Source organism: Ostrea edulis, chromosome 10 (genome assembly GCF_947568905.1).
Source record: "Ostrea edulis chromosome 10, xbOstEdul1.1, whole genome shotgun sequence".
In the NCBI taxonomy this organism is placed as follows: domain Eukaryota; kingdom Metazoa; phylum Mollusca; class Bivalvia; order Ostreida; family Ostreidae; genus Ostrea; species Ostrea edulis.
In genome coordinates this window covers 39152097-39167663 of record NC_079173.1, presented here as the reverse complement: position 1 = coordinate 39167663, position 15567 = coordinate 39152097, and the positions used below count along the sequence as shown (strand labels likewise).

General features: G+C 35.4%; 1 protein-coding gene across 8 annotated transcripts; it reads left to right on the top strand.

The window, feature by feature from the left end:
• Nucleotides 1-68: 68 nt before the first annotated feature.
• On the top strand, nucleotides 69-15567 carry LOC125666037 (dehydrogenase/reductase SDR family member 9-like). 8 transcript variants are annotated; one of them, XM_048899137.2, is made up of 6 exons: nucleotides 69-85; nucleotides 4126-4184; nucleotides 8156-8476; nucleotides 9100-9361; nucleotides 11298-11461; nucleotides 14144-15567. In XM_048899137.2, coding segments are annotated over exons 2-6 (960 nt in total). In that variant the 5' UTR covers nucleotides 69-85; nucleotides 4126-4183; the 3' UTR covers nucleotides 14356-15567. The 8 variants fall into 8 exon arrangements, with proteins under 8 accessions (XP_048755094.2, XP_048755096.2, XP_048755093.2 ...); XM_048899139.2 differs by lacking the exon at nucleotides 69-85 and adding an exon at nucleotides 98-422 and having other exon boundaries at nucleotides 4126-4142; nucleotides 8153-8476; XM_048899136.2 differs by lacking the exon at nucleotides 69-85 and adding an exon at nucleotides 98-422.

Sequence of the window (15567 nt, the reverse complement as noted above, 5' to 3'; positions counted from 1 at the left end):
AAACAAAATTTTAAAAATTATCGGTCGGCAACAATATTTAGGTGACCTATTTTTTCTGTAAGGTTTAGCGCCGAGCGGTTAACCGGTAGGTCAACTATTCATGATTTAGAACAGGATATAAATCATATACTGTATGGTCAATCATTTATTTCGCAGTTTGATAAAAAATACAAGTTTAGAGTAATATGTGGACGGGAATTTATAAAAATAAACCAAAGTTGTTTGAGTATTTGGTAGGCGAAGGCGCTGTGTACACAGCATACGGGCACCGCGCGCACCTGATTCGTCCACGGGATAGAGTGCACATACCCCGTACACCCTCCTCTTTTGTTTTTACTCTGATTGATGGACAATAAAATCAATATTGGTGATTTATGAATAGATGGAAGAAAATACAACGGATCAGACAGGAATATTCTCTGGTCAGCGTCAGGTGTTCAATCAGTGGAGGGGATTGAACTAACCCCCCCCCCCCCTTTACTAAAAAAAAAAAATTAGCTCACCTGAGCTGAAAGCTCAAGTGAGCATTCTGATGAAATTTTGTCTGTCTGTCTGTAAACTTTTCAAATTTACAGGAAAGCTTCCTGATATAGTGCAGATTCAAGTTTGTTTAAATGCTGACCCCCAGAGATAGGATGAGACCACAATAGGCCAAGGGGATAAAAGTTTGACATACAAATATATGGCTAATTCAACTTAAACAGTAGATTATCATCCGAGGTCACAAAAAAATATGGGGCGGATGGAAAGATTTTAATTTTTATTTCCCGTAAAAAAAAATTAATGACAAAAGGCACCACACAAAGTGTTAATCAAGTGCATGAACATTCAAAGAATCCTCAGTTGGTAGAAGATATAAAACCAACATTCTGTCACTTCAATCATTCACTGGGAAGTTTGTCTGAAATTGTAATTTTTGCGAAAATAAAAAAGATTGATGGGACGGGGCCCTTTTTTGAGGGGTGGGTGGGGATGATAATCTATTGATTAATTTTAATTGGCCTAGATCTATAGGGAAATTTTTTAAAATATCTTCTCAAGAACCACTGGGCTATACTAGGAAAGTACAAATTTACATGAAAGCTTTCTGACACAGTGCACAGATTCGAATTTGTTAAAATCATAACCCCTAGGGTAGGATGGGGCTGCAATAGGGTATCAAAGTTTAACATACATATATTTAGAATCTTTAAAAGTCTTCTCAAGAACCACTGGGCTAGAAAGTTTTCATTTACATGAAAGCTTCTTGACATAGTGCAGATTCAAGTTTGTGAAAATCATGGCCCCTGGCGGTAGGTTTGGGTCTAAATACACTGTAGGGATCAAAGTTTTACATGTATGCGAATATATAAGGAAAATCTTTAAATATGGGCCAAGGTGATTCAGGCGTGCGATGTGGCCCATGGGCCTCTTGTTTGTTTTTTATATAGAAAGGAAGTCCCATTTTTGCCATGTTCCCCCTCTAATTCTTGGGTAGAAAAGGTATTGTGGTGGTCTGGCGGGTTCGATCCCCAGAACGGGCTTTTCTTTTGGGTTGTGGAAAAATGAATGCAAATAATGAAATATGCCGACACATTTTGATAATTGATACATCGTTTAAAATTTAAATTACAACCCTTCCAGATAGTATCATGATTTTGCTTGCAGGGGGTGTGATTTCAATTTCAATTTTTAATTATGTATTAATTACGAAAACATTTTCATCTTTTTCTCCAGAATCACAATGTTTTAATCCAAACTTGGCACAAAGTATCCTTGGATTAAAGGCTCCTAAGTTTGTTCATTTCAGGATTTATGCACCCTAACTCGCATTTAGGGAGTATATACAGTAATTAAAAAATCTTCTCAAGAACCACTGGACTAGTAAAGAAAAAAAACTGTGTTCAAATCATGGACGCACGGATGAAGGTGGCGCCATTAGGCCAATTCAACTTAATTAGTAGATTATCATCCGAGGTCACAAAAAATATGGGGCGGATGGGAGGATCATTTTCTCCAGACCATGCAAGCATCCACAGGTAGTGCAATTTGGAGTTAGTTATTAATTAAAGTAGACCTATACTCGGCCTATGTCACAATGAAATGTAAATGCGGAACCACGTACGCGTTCATTTTCCGAAATGTGGTACTTTAACGATATCGGTTTGATTTTCACATGGCAATATGAATGTCTGATATCGATTCCTTGTAGGGCATTCTTGTCAGCTGCGGTCAAATTTTAACTCATCCCCTCTCATTTTTTTCAAAATTATTGCCAATATTGGGGCGGCATCTCTATTACGCGATTAGTTCCTTATTGAGATTGCATCTACTTAGATCGGCATAAGTGGTGTACATGTACATATATATCCAATTTATGTACATGATTTCATGACCAGTAGATATTCATATAAAACTTTGTCACAGCTAGGATACAAGATGTAACACACATTACACACATGCATTAATCATATAAGCAAAACCATCAAAATTCAGTTTGTTACTTTCGTTTTACATCTCATTGTGAATAGCCTGCTCTAGAAGAATGTTTTTCTTATAGAATGTAAAATCTAATTGCAAACCACATGTATCTTATAATACTTATAGTTTAACATAGTTCAACATTATCCAAGGTTGTATAAATATACTCAATTTCACATGTCGTACAAAAATATGATAAATAAATGTATAATTCAAGATTTGGGGGGGGGGGGGGGGTGTACTTGTAGAGATTATAGCTTTTTAAATGATATGTCAACATGATTTTCTTGCACAAATCCTTTTTCTGAGATAATATTCTTTAAATTAAAAACAATTTATTCAATTAAGGTTTAGTCCATAAAAACTGGAGAAAAAGACTAATATTGACATCAAATGGTATTTTCAACAGTATTTCTTTTAACATGTTTGAGCTCACAAAGTGTACATTATGAAAATAGTTATTCAAATTTATTAAAATAATGATTACATATCATTAAATAATGGGTTAGTCTATGTTGCTTATTACAGCCAATTTATTTAGAAAAAATAATTATTATAAAGAAAATAGGAAGGAGGAGTACATTTTCATTAATGATGATTATATGTGGATGGGGTGCTTACTTTTGAGAAGCAATTACAATGAAAATAGCATGTTAACATATATATTTTTCAATCTTTATCTATTACTGAAATATATATATATCTCATTTAAGGCAATTTTTTCATGATTGAGTCCATTTAAGGCCGAGTAATATAGGTCTACCTTAATGCAAGATTTTATTGTACAATGTAACAAAAGTTTCATTTTTAAAAAATGATGGGGAGGAAATGTGGTGACTAGAAGGGAAGAATCAGTGATTGTTAGTAGGTATTATATAGGGAAGAATCACTGATTGTTATTATTAGGTATTATATAGGGAAGAATCACTGATTGTTATTATTAGGTATTATATAGGGAAGAATCACTGATTGTTATTAGGTATTATATAGGGAAGAAGCACTGAATGTTATTAGGTATTATATAGGGAAGAATCACTGATTGTTATTATTAGGTATTATATAGGGAAGAATCACTGATTGTTGTTATTAGGTATTATATAGGGAAGAATCACTGATCGTTATTATTAGGCATTATATAGGGAAGAATCACTGATTGTTATTATTAGGTATTATATAGGGAAGAATCACTTATTGTTATTATTAGGTATTATATAGGGAATAAGCACTGATTGTTATTATTAGGTATTATGTAGGGAAGAATCACTGATTGTTATTATTAGGTATTGTATAGGGAAGAATCACTGATTGTTATTAGGTATTACATAGGGAAGAAGCACTGATTGTTATTAGTAGGTATTATATAGGGAAGAATCACTGATTGTTATTATTAGGTATTATATAGGGAAGAATCACTGATTGTTATTATTAGGTATTGTATAGGGAAGAATCACTGATTGTTATTAAGTATTACATGGGGAAGAAGTACTGATTGTTATTAGTAGGTATTATATAGGGAAGAAGCACTGATTGTTATTATTAGGTATTATATAGGAAAGAAGCACTGATTGTTATTAGGTATTATATAGCTTGTGGACAACTTTCCAAGTTCTATTACAGTCTATTTTTAGAATGTGGTTTATAATAACATCACTCTGTATATTTCAGGTTAAAGCCAATAATAGGTGAGACAATTGAACCGTGGATGACACCAATCCTGCACTAAAGTATATTTTTTACTTTCTTTGTTGTCAAATTTGCTCTGACCATTTGATTTTCTTAAAAGTAGGTCAAATTCCAAAGTCAAGGTCACATGGTTAGAAACTTTAATACCAAAAAGTTTTTGTCACAAGAATGCATGTATACATGACCGACAAATAAGACTAAAGAGTCCTATCACTCACTATCTTAAAGTTAAGAATAAGGTTAAGGGTTTGGAATTTGGGCCAAGGTCAAGGATCTTGTATGAAATGTCAAGTCTTACCATAAGGAATCTTTGTGCAAATCATGAAACCCTTGAATGGTTCAGGAGATATAAATGAATAGGTTTAGTTTTCTTTAAAATAGCTAGGTCGAATGTCAAGGACACATGGTTAAAAACTTTCATACCAAAGAAAAGATCATGCTACAGGAAATCCCTATCAACTATTACTTAAAAGTTATGAGCAAGGTTAAAGTTTCAGACAGACAGGACAAAATACCCCCATTGACTGTAGACACAGGGGCATAAAAAAAGGTTAAAGTTTCAGACAGACAGAACAAAATACCCCATTAACTGTAGTCACAGGGGCATAAAAAAAGAAAAATTTGAATCCATACAACTTGGGAACATTAATGCAATTGAATATTGATTTAGTGTGGGCCTGCTTCTTTTGAAGACAATTTGTTTTAATTCCTGTATATTTCCATATAAAATTTTGACTCCCCTATTGTGGCCCCATCCTACCCCCGGGGACTATGATTTAATTTTTTTTATTGTACTGTATGTCTCGAAGGTTTCATGTTTATTTCCACTTTTCTAGCCCAGTAGTGCTTGAGGAGATTTTTAAAAAGATTTTTGCTATAGATATATATATATATCAGCATATAAAACTTTGATTCCCTATTGTGGCTCATTTCTGATCCTAGGGACCATGATTTTAACAAACATGAATCTAATCTATGTCAGGAAGCTTTCATGTAAATTTCACTTCTTCTGGCCCAATGGTTCTTCATAAGAAGATTTTTTAAATGACCCCACACTGTTTTTGCATTTTTAAAAAAAATTATCTCCCCTTTGAAGGGAACATGGCCCTTCATTTGAAGAAACTTAAATCCCCTTCACCCAAGGACTCCCCTCCCACTCCCCAATGGGTGTCTATGATATTGAATACAAATGTATACAGTTTCTTAACGTGTATATATAATCTGTTTACGTAGCTTAGTTGCTCTACTTTTAAATTAATATGGATTTTGTTAAATGTAAATATAAGAAATAAAGAACATTTTTCAGTGAAGATGGCATTATAAACTGCAACTACTGACCAATCTGTTGGCATCATAACATATAACAGTAGGTAGCAATTACAGTTCATCAGCAAATGTTCACTGAAAAACGTTCTTTATTTCTGAAATAAATGTAAGTTGGTCAATCAATATTAATTTATCATGTCAGATAGCATTTTAGATAATCATGATGTATTTGATTCAAAAGATTTCTAATTTTTAGCTCAAGTGAGTTATTCTGATCACCTGTTGTCCATCTGTCTGTAAACTTTTCACATTTTCATCTTCTCCAGAACCTGGGCCAATTTCATCTAAACTTGGTACACATCATCCATTGGTGAAGGGGATTCAAGTTTCTTCAAATGAAGGGTCATACTCCTTTCAGAGGGGAGATAATCACAAAAAAATGCAAAACTAGGATGGGGTCATTTAAAAATCTTCTCAAGAACCACTTGGCCAGAAGAGCTGAAATTTAGATGAAAGCTTCCTGACAAAGTGGAGATTCAAGTTTGTAAAAATCATGACCCCAGGGGTTAGGAAGGGACCACAATAGGGGATCAAAGTTTTACATGGGAATGTATAGGGAACCAAACTTGGCACAAAGCATCCTAAGATGAAATTTGTTGATATGATAGGCCATATCCATCTACAAGGACATATGATAATTGATGAATTTGTTTTCAAGTTTAATAATTAAGTTTGGAAATTGGTGAATTTTTAGTTGTTACCTTTGCAAAGGTTTTCTGAACCAAGTTGCTTGTATAATGATAGTTTTGCTCAAGCTTGTTTATTGCTAGGAACTGCTGTTCAGGTGAGCGATGTGGCCCATGGGCCCATTGTCTGACCTAGTCACTATCATCTGAACTATTTAAGGGATGGTAAAGCTTTTATATTTTGTATAAGGATTCTTTATGGTAAGACCTTTATATACTTTGATGTTTGATCTTGTGAACTTGACTTGGAAATCTTGCATCTACTTTTATTAAGAATCTTAACCTATTTAATATCGCCTGAACTATTTAAGATAGAGCCTTCATATGCTGTATATAGATTTCTTATGGCAAGGTCTTCATATCATACCATGATCTATGACCTTGTTCTTATCCAGAACAGCAAAATCATGTTAGTCATATTGGTGTTGAGGCATTTCTGTGTTATGAGAATTCATTTCAGTTATGCTAGAATTCATTTCAGTTATGCTGTGATCCATTGGGGCTATGTTGGGGCCACAATATGGGATCAAAATGTTTATGGGGAAAAGATTGATAAAAAAGATCTTTCAAAATTCACAACAGTTGAAAAATGGCAGGGCCATGGTGACTCAGGTGATTGATGTGGCCCATGGCCCTCTTGTTTTTAGCTCATCTGAGCTGAAAGCTCAAGTGAGCTCTTCTGATTGCCTGTTGTCAATTGTCTGTCTGTCCATCTGTAAACTTTTCACATTTTCGACTTCTTCTCCACAACCGCTGGGCCAATTTCAACCAAACTTGGCCAAAAGCATCCTTGGGTGAAGGGCTTTCACGTTTGTTCAAATGAAGGGCCATACTCCCTTCAAAGGGGAAATAATTACAAAAATAGGGTGGGGTCATTTAAAAATCTTCTTCTCAAGAGCCACTGAGCCAGAAGAGCTGAAATTTACATAAAAGCTTTCTGACATAGATTCCGGCCATTATCACCTGCATATGGTGTTTATATCTCTCAACTGATTTTATACGCAAGAGCTTGTTCCACGTATAATCAGTTTTTAAATCGAGGCAAGCTACTGACAAACAGGTTGATGGTACAGGGGTTTCAACAGTCTCGATTAAAGTCAGCATTTTGCAAATTTTATGGTCGTTATAACAATTTAGTTCGTCAATACAACCTATCATTGGGTAAAATGCTGTCTGACATGTTTCATACCGATTGTTAGGTCGTTCTTCGCACACTGATTTTCACTATGGGTGACTCTGTTTACTTGATCAGGATATAGGGCTCACGGCGGGTGTGACCGGTTGACAGGGGATGCTTATTCCTCTCAGGCACCTGATCTTACCTCTGGTGTGTCCAGTGGTCCGTGTTTGCCCAATTATCTATTTTGTATTGCTTATAGGAGTTGTGAGATTGATCACCATTCGTTATCTTCACCTTTCATAGAGCAGATTCAAGTTTGTTAAAATCAAGACCCCTAGGGGAAGATGGGCCACAATAGGGGGTCAAAGTTTTACATACAAATATACATATATAAGGAAAATCTTTAAAAATCTTCTCTAGAACCACTGGGCTAGGAAAGTACAAATTTACATAAAAGCTTCCTGACATAGTGCAGATTTAAGTTTGTTAAAATCATGAACTGGGAGGTAGGATGGGGCCACAATAGGGGATCAAAGTTATACATACAAATATATAGAGAAAATCTCTAAAAATCCTCTTCTCAAGAACCAAGGGGCCAAAGAAGTTTATATATTTACATGAAAGCTTCCTGACATAGTGCAGATTCAAGTTTGTTCAAATCTATGATAGTGCCGATACAAGTTTGTGAATATCATGGCCCCTGATGATAGGTTGGGGCCACAATAGGGATCAAAGTTTTACATACGAATACATGTATATAGGAAAAATCTTTAAATCTGGGCCAAGGTGAACGATGTGTCTCATGGGTCTCTTGTTTATTTAAATCAGTTGAAGTACATGTATAATCAAATACTGATATATAATATGTATGTTTTAGCAGTGTCAGACATGTGGCTGCCAGTGTTTATCTCCCTTGTCGCAGTATTCATCACAGTAAAATACATGCTGAGTCGATTGCGGCTCAAACAGAAAAACAGTGAACTTTATGTACTTATAACTGGTTGTGACAGTGGCTTTGGCTATTTAGCGGCAAAGATGTTTGCTAGCAGAGGAATACATGTGTTTGCGGGATGTCTCAAGGAGTTTCAATCTGACACGGGACCCTCTGAGCTTTTGATCCCGATTCTGTTAGATGTCACCAACGAGGAACAGATCAAGAACACCGTTAAAACCGTATCAGATCGACTTCCTCCAAACCACGGTAACAAAATAAAATGATTTATCGTATTAATACACATGATCCAAGGGTGGTGGATCGGGAGGTGGGGGAGCTCAGGAAAAAAAACTTCTTAAGGATACATGTACATGCAAAAATATGCCTAAAGTTTGATAAGTTGAGATCAATGAGAATTATCGTTAGTATTGTTGCATGTGTACATTGTATTTATAGACCATGGTATTTTTACTGGTATTGCCATGTTCTTCACGGTAAATGGGGTTTTGTTTTGGCCCAGACGATTTTCTAGAGCAGCAAGCTTAGTCAATTCCGATGGTGTAGCTAATAAAATCCTGATTTTAAATTTTTAAAAATCTTCTTCTCAAGAACCACTGGGCTAGGAGAATACAAATTTACATGAAAGCTTCTTGACATAGTGCAGATTCAAGTTTGTTAAAATCATGACCTGGGGGGGGGGGGGGGGATGGGGATGGGGCCACAATAGGGGATCAAAGTTTTACATACAAATATATAGAAAAAAATCTTCTCAAGAACCTCTGAGCTAGGAAAATACAAATTTACATGAAAGCTTCCCGACATTGTGCAGATTCAAGTTTGTTAAAATCATTAATTTAATTGATTAAATAAAAAAAAAATTAATTTTACAGGACTGTGGGCTGTTATAAATAATGCTGGAGTTGCCCTGCACACAGGACTTTGTGAGGCGCAAACCCCGGACAACTTTAAGGACTGTTTAAATGTCAATTTCTTTGGAATGGTCATGGTGGTCAAACACTTCCTTCCGCTTCTGCGCAAATCTTCAGGGCGCATCATCAACATGGCTAGTATTGCTGGGAGATTTGCTTTTCCTATGTCATCTCCGTATGTTGTTTCTAAATTTGCAGTGGAAGGTTACTCAGAGTGTTTAAGGTAAGGTATAAATATATATCTAGCTCAGCCTCCACAATTTGCTCGACTTGTATGTTTGCATTATTTACAAAAAATTGGCGTATCCAAAGTGTTTTGGACCTCCACCCCACCCCCTGGAATTTTGCCATTTAATGAACAATTTTTTATTAAAATGCTGCAATTTTATGCTATCGGGGCTTCGCTCCTGATCCCATCTTTATTCTAAAAACACTTGATGCAAGGAAACAATAAAAATGGATGCATGGGGTGATATGAGTACAAATGTAAAATTCATTATAAATAGTAAGGGACTTGTAAATCCTCCTTGTATAACTCTATATAAATTTTCCCCACAGTTTTGGACTTCATTGAGAAATCATTGGAATTAAAATACATTCCATATCAATATAGTAAATTTTATTCAATTTACTTATGAAAACATAAAAGTTCTCATTATCATCATCTTTGAAAAAGAAAATCATAGCAATTCGTTAATCATAGACACAATATTGCATTGTTAGGTTTTGTGTGCAATAATTATATAATTTCTAAGTCAAACACAAGCAAGTGCCAAACTCTCCCCAGCCCCCCAACACTACACTATATCATATGCATGTACTGTATACATGTATATACATTTGATGGGGGTTGGACAGGGTTTGGAACATATAAAAAGACTAGTTTAAAAAAAATTGACATCTACATAGCATTGTCAGACATGTTGGGAGAACTCCTTGTCCCCTACCAAACATACACAAAGAGGTTACAGTCAATGGTGTCATACAATACAAATAGTAAGATGTTAAGTGTGCTGAAAATAAAACAATGTTAAGTGTGATGCAAATAAAACGGTGTTAAGTGTGCTGCAAATAAAACGATGTTAAGTGTCGTACAAATAAAACGATGTGAAGTGCTCTACAAATAAAATGATGTTAAGTGTGCTGCAAATAAAACGATGTTAAGTGTCTTACAAATAAAATGATGTTAAGTGCTCTACAAATAAAACGATGTTAAGTGTCGTACAAATAAAACGATGTTAAGTGCTCTACAAATAAAACGATGTTAAGTGTCGTACAAATAAAACGATGTTAAGTGCTCTACAAATAAAACGATGTTAAGTGTCGTACAAATAAAACGATGTTAAGTGTCGTACAAATAAAATGATGTTAAGTGTGCTGAAAATAAAACGATGTTAAGTGTGCTGAAAATAAAACGATGTTAAGTGTGCTGAAAATAAAACGATGTTAAGTGTCGTACAAATTAAACGATGTCAAGTGTCGTACAAATAAAACGATGTTAAGTGTGCTGAAAATAAAACGATGTTAAGTGTCCTACAAATAAAACGATGTTAAGTGCTCTACAAATAAAATGATGTTAAGTGTACTGCAAATAAAACGATGTTAAGTGTGCTGCAAATAAAACGATGTTAAGTGTCCTACAAATAAAACAATGTTAAGTGCTCTACAAATAAAACTAAGTTAAGTGCACTAAATATAAAACGATGCTAAGTGCGCTACAAATAATATGATGTTAATTATGCTACAGATATGATGTTAAGTGCACTACAAACAAAACAATGTTAAGTGCACTACAAACATTGTACAAACAAAACAATGTTAAGTGCACTACAAACAAAACATTGTTAAGTGCACTACAAATTATACAATGTTAATTTGATTATTTTACAAATAAGATGTTAAGTGCACTACAAATCTGATGTTAAGTGCATACACTACAAATTATACAATGTTAATTATGCTACAAATATGATGTTAAGTGTGCTACAAATAATACGGTGTTAAGTGCGCTACATTGAAATGTTGATTTGCACATTTCTAGTACATGTACTTGAAAGCAAAATGCATGCTTCATATGCAAGCTTCCAAAAGATTCCTTATTATTTTGCAGACGGGAGCTTTATCATCAGGATAATTTGGTGTTAATTATTATTTTTCAGACGGGAGCTTTATCATCAGGATGTATCTGTACATGTTATAGAACCGGGAATATTTGATACCGGTATTCTCGATCGCGCGCAGCCTGTTGAGTTTTCAAAGAGTACATTTGACTCACTCTCAGAGGAAGCAAAAGATTACTATGGCAGGGACTTTATCCAGAAATGTGAGCTTTTTTTTTAAATTTCATAATGTCAACAATATCAGAAATAATATACATGTACATTATATAAATGTTTAAGATCCATTAAAGAATACAAGGGGCTCATTCATGGGTCACACCACTCACCTGAGTAGTCACATTTTAAAGACGTGTGTGTGTGCATCAATATGAACCTCGTTAAATGTCCTTATTCTGGTGTGTGTGTGTGTGTGTGTGCATCAATATGAACCTCGTTAAATGTCCTTGTTCTGGTAATCAAAGGATTTTTAGCTCTTCTGAGCCGAAGGCTCAAAGAGCTAATGCTATGGCCATTTGTGCGGTGTGCGTAAACTTTTTAGAAAAAGGGCTATAACTCAAGAACCCCTTGGCCAATTTTCTTCAAATTTGTTACAGGGTATCATTGGCCCAAGGGCTTTCATACATACTAAATAGAGGGATGTGACCCTTTAACAAGGGGAGATAATCAGGAAAATATAAACAAAAGTAGTGGTTGCTAAAAAATCTTCTTCTCAAGAACCACTGAGCAGATTATCACCAAACTTACACATAAGGATGAGGATATGTTGTAGATTAAAAATTGTTCAAGGCATTACCCTGGGGCAAAGGGCGTGGTCTCAAGGTCACTTCAAAGTTGACCTAAATTTATATTTCCTTAAATCTTTGATATTTTAGTCATTATAAGGACTAGGATCATCAAATTTTGACAGTTGATGCATCTTAGGACCTTGTGTCAAGTTGTCTCAAAAGTAGGTCACGGTGACCTACTTTTTGAATTTTGCAGGTATTTATTTTAAAATTAATTTTGATGCATATCTTGGACATTTTGAAGCCTATGATCATCAAAACTTGTCAGTTGGTGGATCATGGGACCTTGAAATGCGTCAACTGAAAAATAGGTCACCGTGACCTACTTTCTGAATTTTATGGCTTATCATTTATAGATATATTTTAAGTTGTTATTTCAAATACCGAGAGGTTTAGAATCATCAAATCTTGTAAGTTGATGCATCTTGAGGCCTTGAAACATATTTATAAAAAAAAAAGTAGGTCACAGTGACCTACTTTTTGAATTTTGCAGATATTCAAATTTCACATTTTCAATTTTAGATGCATATTTTGGGCACTGTAAAACCTAGGATCATCAAACTTTGTCAGTTGATGCGTCTTCAGTCTTCGGTTTGTGTCGACCAAAAAGTAGGTCACCGTGACCTACTTTTGGTATTTGACAGCTGAATTACTATATTTCAGACACTATTTGACCTACAATCATCAAACTTTGTCAGTTGATGCATCTTAAGTCTTCGGAGTGTATCGACCAAAAAGTAGGTCACTGTGACCTACTTTTGGCATTTGACAGTTATATTTATATATTTCAGTCACTAATTGACCTACAATCATCAAACTTTGACAGTTGATGCATCTTGAGTCTACGGAGTGTGTCGACCAAAAAGTAGGTCACCTTGACCTACTTTTGGAATTTGACGGCTATATTTATATATTTCAGATACTATTTGACCTACAGTCATCAAACTTTGTCAGTTGATGGGTCTTGCATGTTCGAAGGGTTTCGACCAAAAAGTAGGTCACCTTGACCTACTTTTGAAATTGGACGACTATATTTATATATTTCAGATACTATTTGACCTACAGTCATCAAACTTTGTCAGTTGTTGGGTCTTGCATGTTCAAAGGGTTTCGACCAAAAAGTAGGTCAACTTGGCCTACTTTTGGAATTGGACGGCTATATTTATATATTTCAGATACTATTTGACCTACAGTCATCAAACTTTGTCAGTTGATGCGTCTTGCATGTTCAAAGGGTGTCGACCAAAAAGTAGATCACCTTGACCTACTTTTGGAATTGGACGGCTATATTTATATAATTCAGATACTATTTGACCTACAGTCATCAAACTTTGTCAGTTGTTGGGTCTTGCATGTTTGAAGGGTGTTGACGAAAAAGTAGGTCACCTTGACCTACTTTTGGAATTTGACGGCTATATTTATATATTTCAGATACTATTTGACCTACAGTCATCAAACTTTGTCAGTTGATGGGTCTTGCATGTTCGGAGTTCGCTGACCAAAAAGTAGATCACCATGACCTATGATTGGAATTTGACAGCTATATTTCAATATTCAGATACTAATTGGCTTAAAATCATCAAACTTTGTCAGTTGATATTTCTTGGGTTCTCAAAATGTGTAAACCAAAAAGTAGGTCACATTGACCTACTTTTTTGAATTCTTAGGATTTAACTAAAGATTTAGAATACTAAGAGGCTAAGAATAGAAATGGTGGGGTTGGAAAATTTATCAGAAGAGCGATTCTAGGCCCTTGGGCCTCTTGTTAAAATATGTATCTGAGCTTGACTACCATTAAAGAAATATGGTTTGTATGTTTGTATTGCCTTGCTAAGAGTTTTTGCACCGCACTTTTATTCAGTTTGTGAGTAAAATGTCCAGAGTTTACACATCAATAAATTAATTCCTCAAAAAGAATTCTCTCTCTCTCTCTCTATATATATATATAAATATATATATATATACATACATACATGTTATTGTGCAACAGGTGCAATATCTATATACCTGGTAAGCCCCCCCCCCCCCCCCCCCCCATAATGACCTCTCCATAATGGTACATGTATGTAGAAATGAAAGCTATCTTTCTGTATATTGCAGCATGGGAAAAAATGGGCCTAATCAAGGGCAGTAAGGACCTCAGTCAAGTAACAGAGACCTACTACCATGCCGTCACCGCCCGATACCCCCAGGCATACTACAGGGTGGGCTGGGATGCCCAGACTTTGTTTACCGTTCTCATCCATCTACCCGTGTGTGTCTCAGATTTCCTGATCACGTGGAGACAAGCCAAACTTGCTGGTGTTCATTGATGACTTACAGGGCTGCAAACACCAACGCTAACATACTAACTAAATGTATAAACTGTACCGTGAGGTAGTGCCCGGATACTTAATGTATAAGCTGTACCGTGAGGCAGTACCCGGATACTTAATGTATAAACTGTACCGTGAGGCAGTGCCCGGATACTTAATGTATAAGCTGTACCGTGAGGCAGTGCCCGGATACTAAATGTATAAACTGTACCGTGAGGCTGTGCCCGGATACTAAATGTATAAACTGTACCGTGAGGCAGTGCCCGGATACTTAATGTATAAACTGTACCGTGAGGCAGTGCCCGGATACTAAATGTATAAGCTGTACCGTGAGGCAGTGCCCAGATACTCAATGTATAAACTGTATCGTGAGGTTGTGCCCAGATACTTAATGTATAAACTGTATCGTGAGGTTGTGCCCGGATACTAAATGTATAAACTGTACTGTGAAGTAGTGCCCGGATACTTAATGTATAAACTGTATCGTGAGGCAGTGCCCGGATACTTAATGTATAAACTACCGTGAGACCGTGCCCGGATACTAAATGTATAAACTGTACTGTGAGACAGTGCCCGGATACTTAATGTATAAACTGTACCGTGAGACTGTGCCCGGATACTAAATGTATAGACTGTACCGTGAGGCAGTGCCCGGATACTAACTTACTGTACAAGGAGACTGCAACATTTGGAATGGTGAGAAGGATAGTTTTTCTAGAAAACCTGTTAATCTGTCAGAATTTGGGCCAAATCGACGTAACAGTTTCTGAAAATGATTATCACAGAACTAATTTACTATCACATATTGGTGATGTTATATAACATTGGACATAATTAGTTGTATATATGACGAATGTCACAAAATCTGCAGACTTTAGAAATCACATCAACAATAGGTCACGTGATTCAATATGGCTGGAAAGTTCTATAAATTGAAAAGTATGCATTGTGTTATCTGAACACAAGATTTACATAGGTATTGTATACACGTTTTATCTAGTACAGTTTTGTATATGTTGCCGATTACTAGTAATTAAAAGTACAAATTGTGTGCAAGACACAGTACGTGTATTTGATATATTGACAAGTGTCATGCAACTGAAACTGCTTAAGAATATATCATAGATCATTATTTTGTGCTTATATATATTTACATTGTATGCCTCATGGGGGCTGTGTGTTTTTTAAATAAAATATCTGGTAAATACA

Coding starts and splice junctions, on each gene's coding strand:
- LOC125666037 (XM_056151297.1), top strand. CDS start 1,891: ATGGACGCACGGATGAAGGTGGCGCCATTAGGCCAATTCAACTTAATT. Junction 8,477..9,099: donor TCGACTTCCTCCAAACCACG/GTAACAAAATAA, acceptor TTAATTTTACAG/GACTGTGGGCTGTTATAAAT. Junction 9,362..11,297: donor GGTTACTCAGAGTGTTTAAG/GTAAGGTATAAA, acceptor ATTATTTTTCAG/ACGGGAGCTTTATCATCAGG.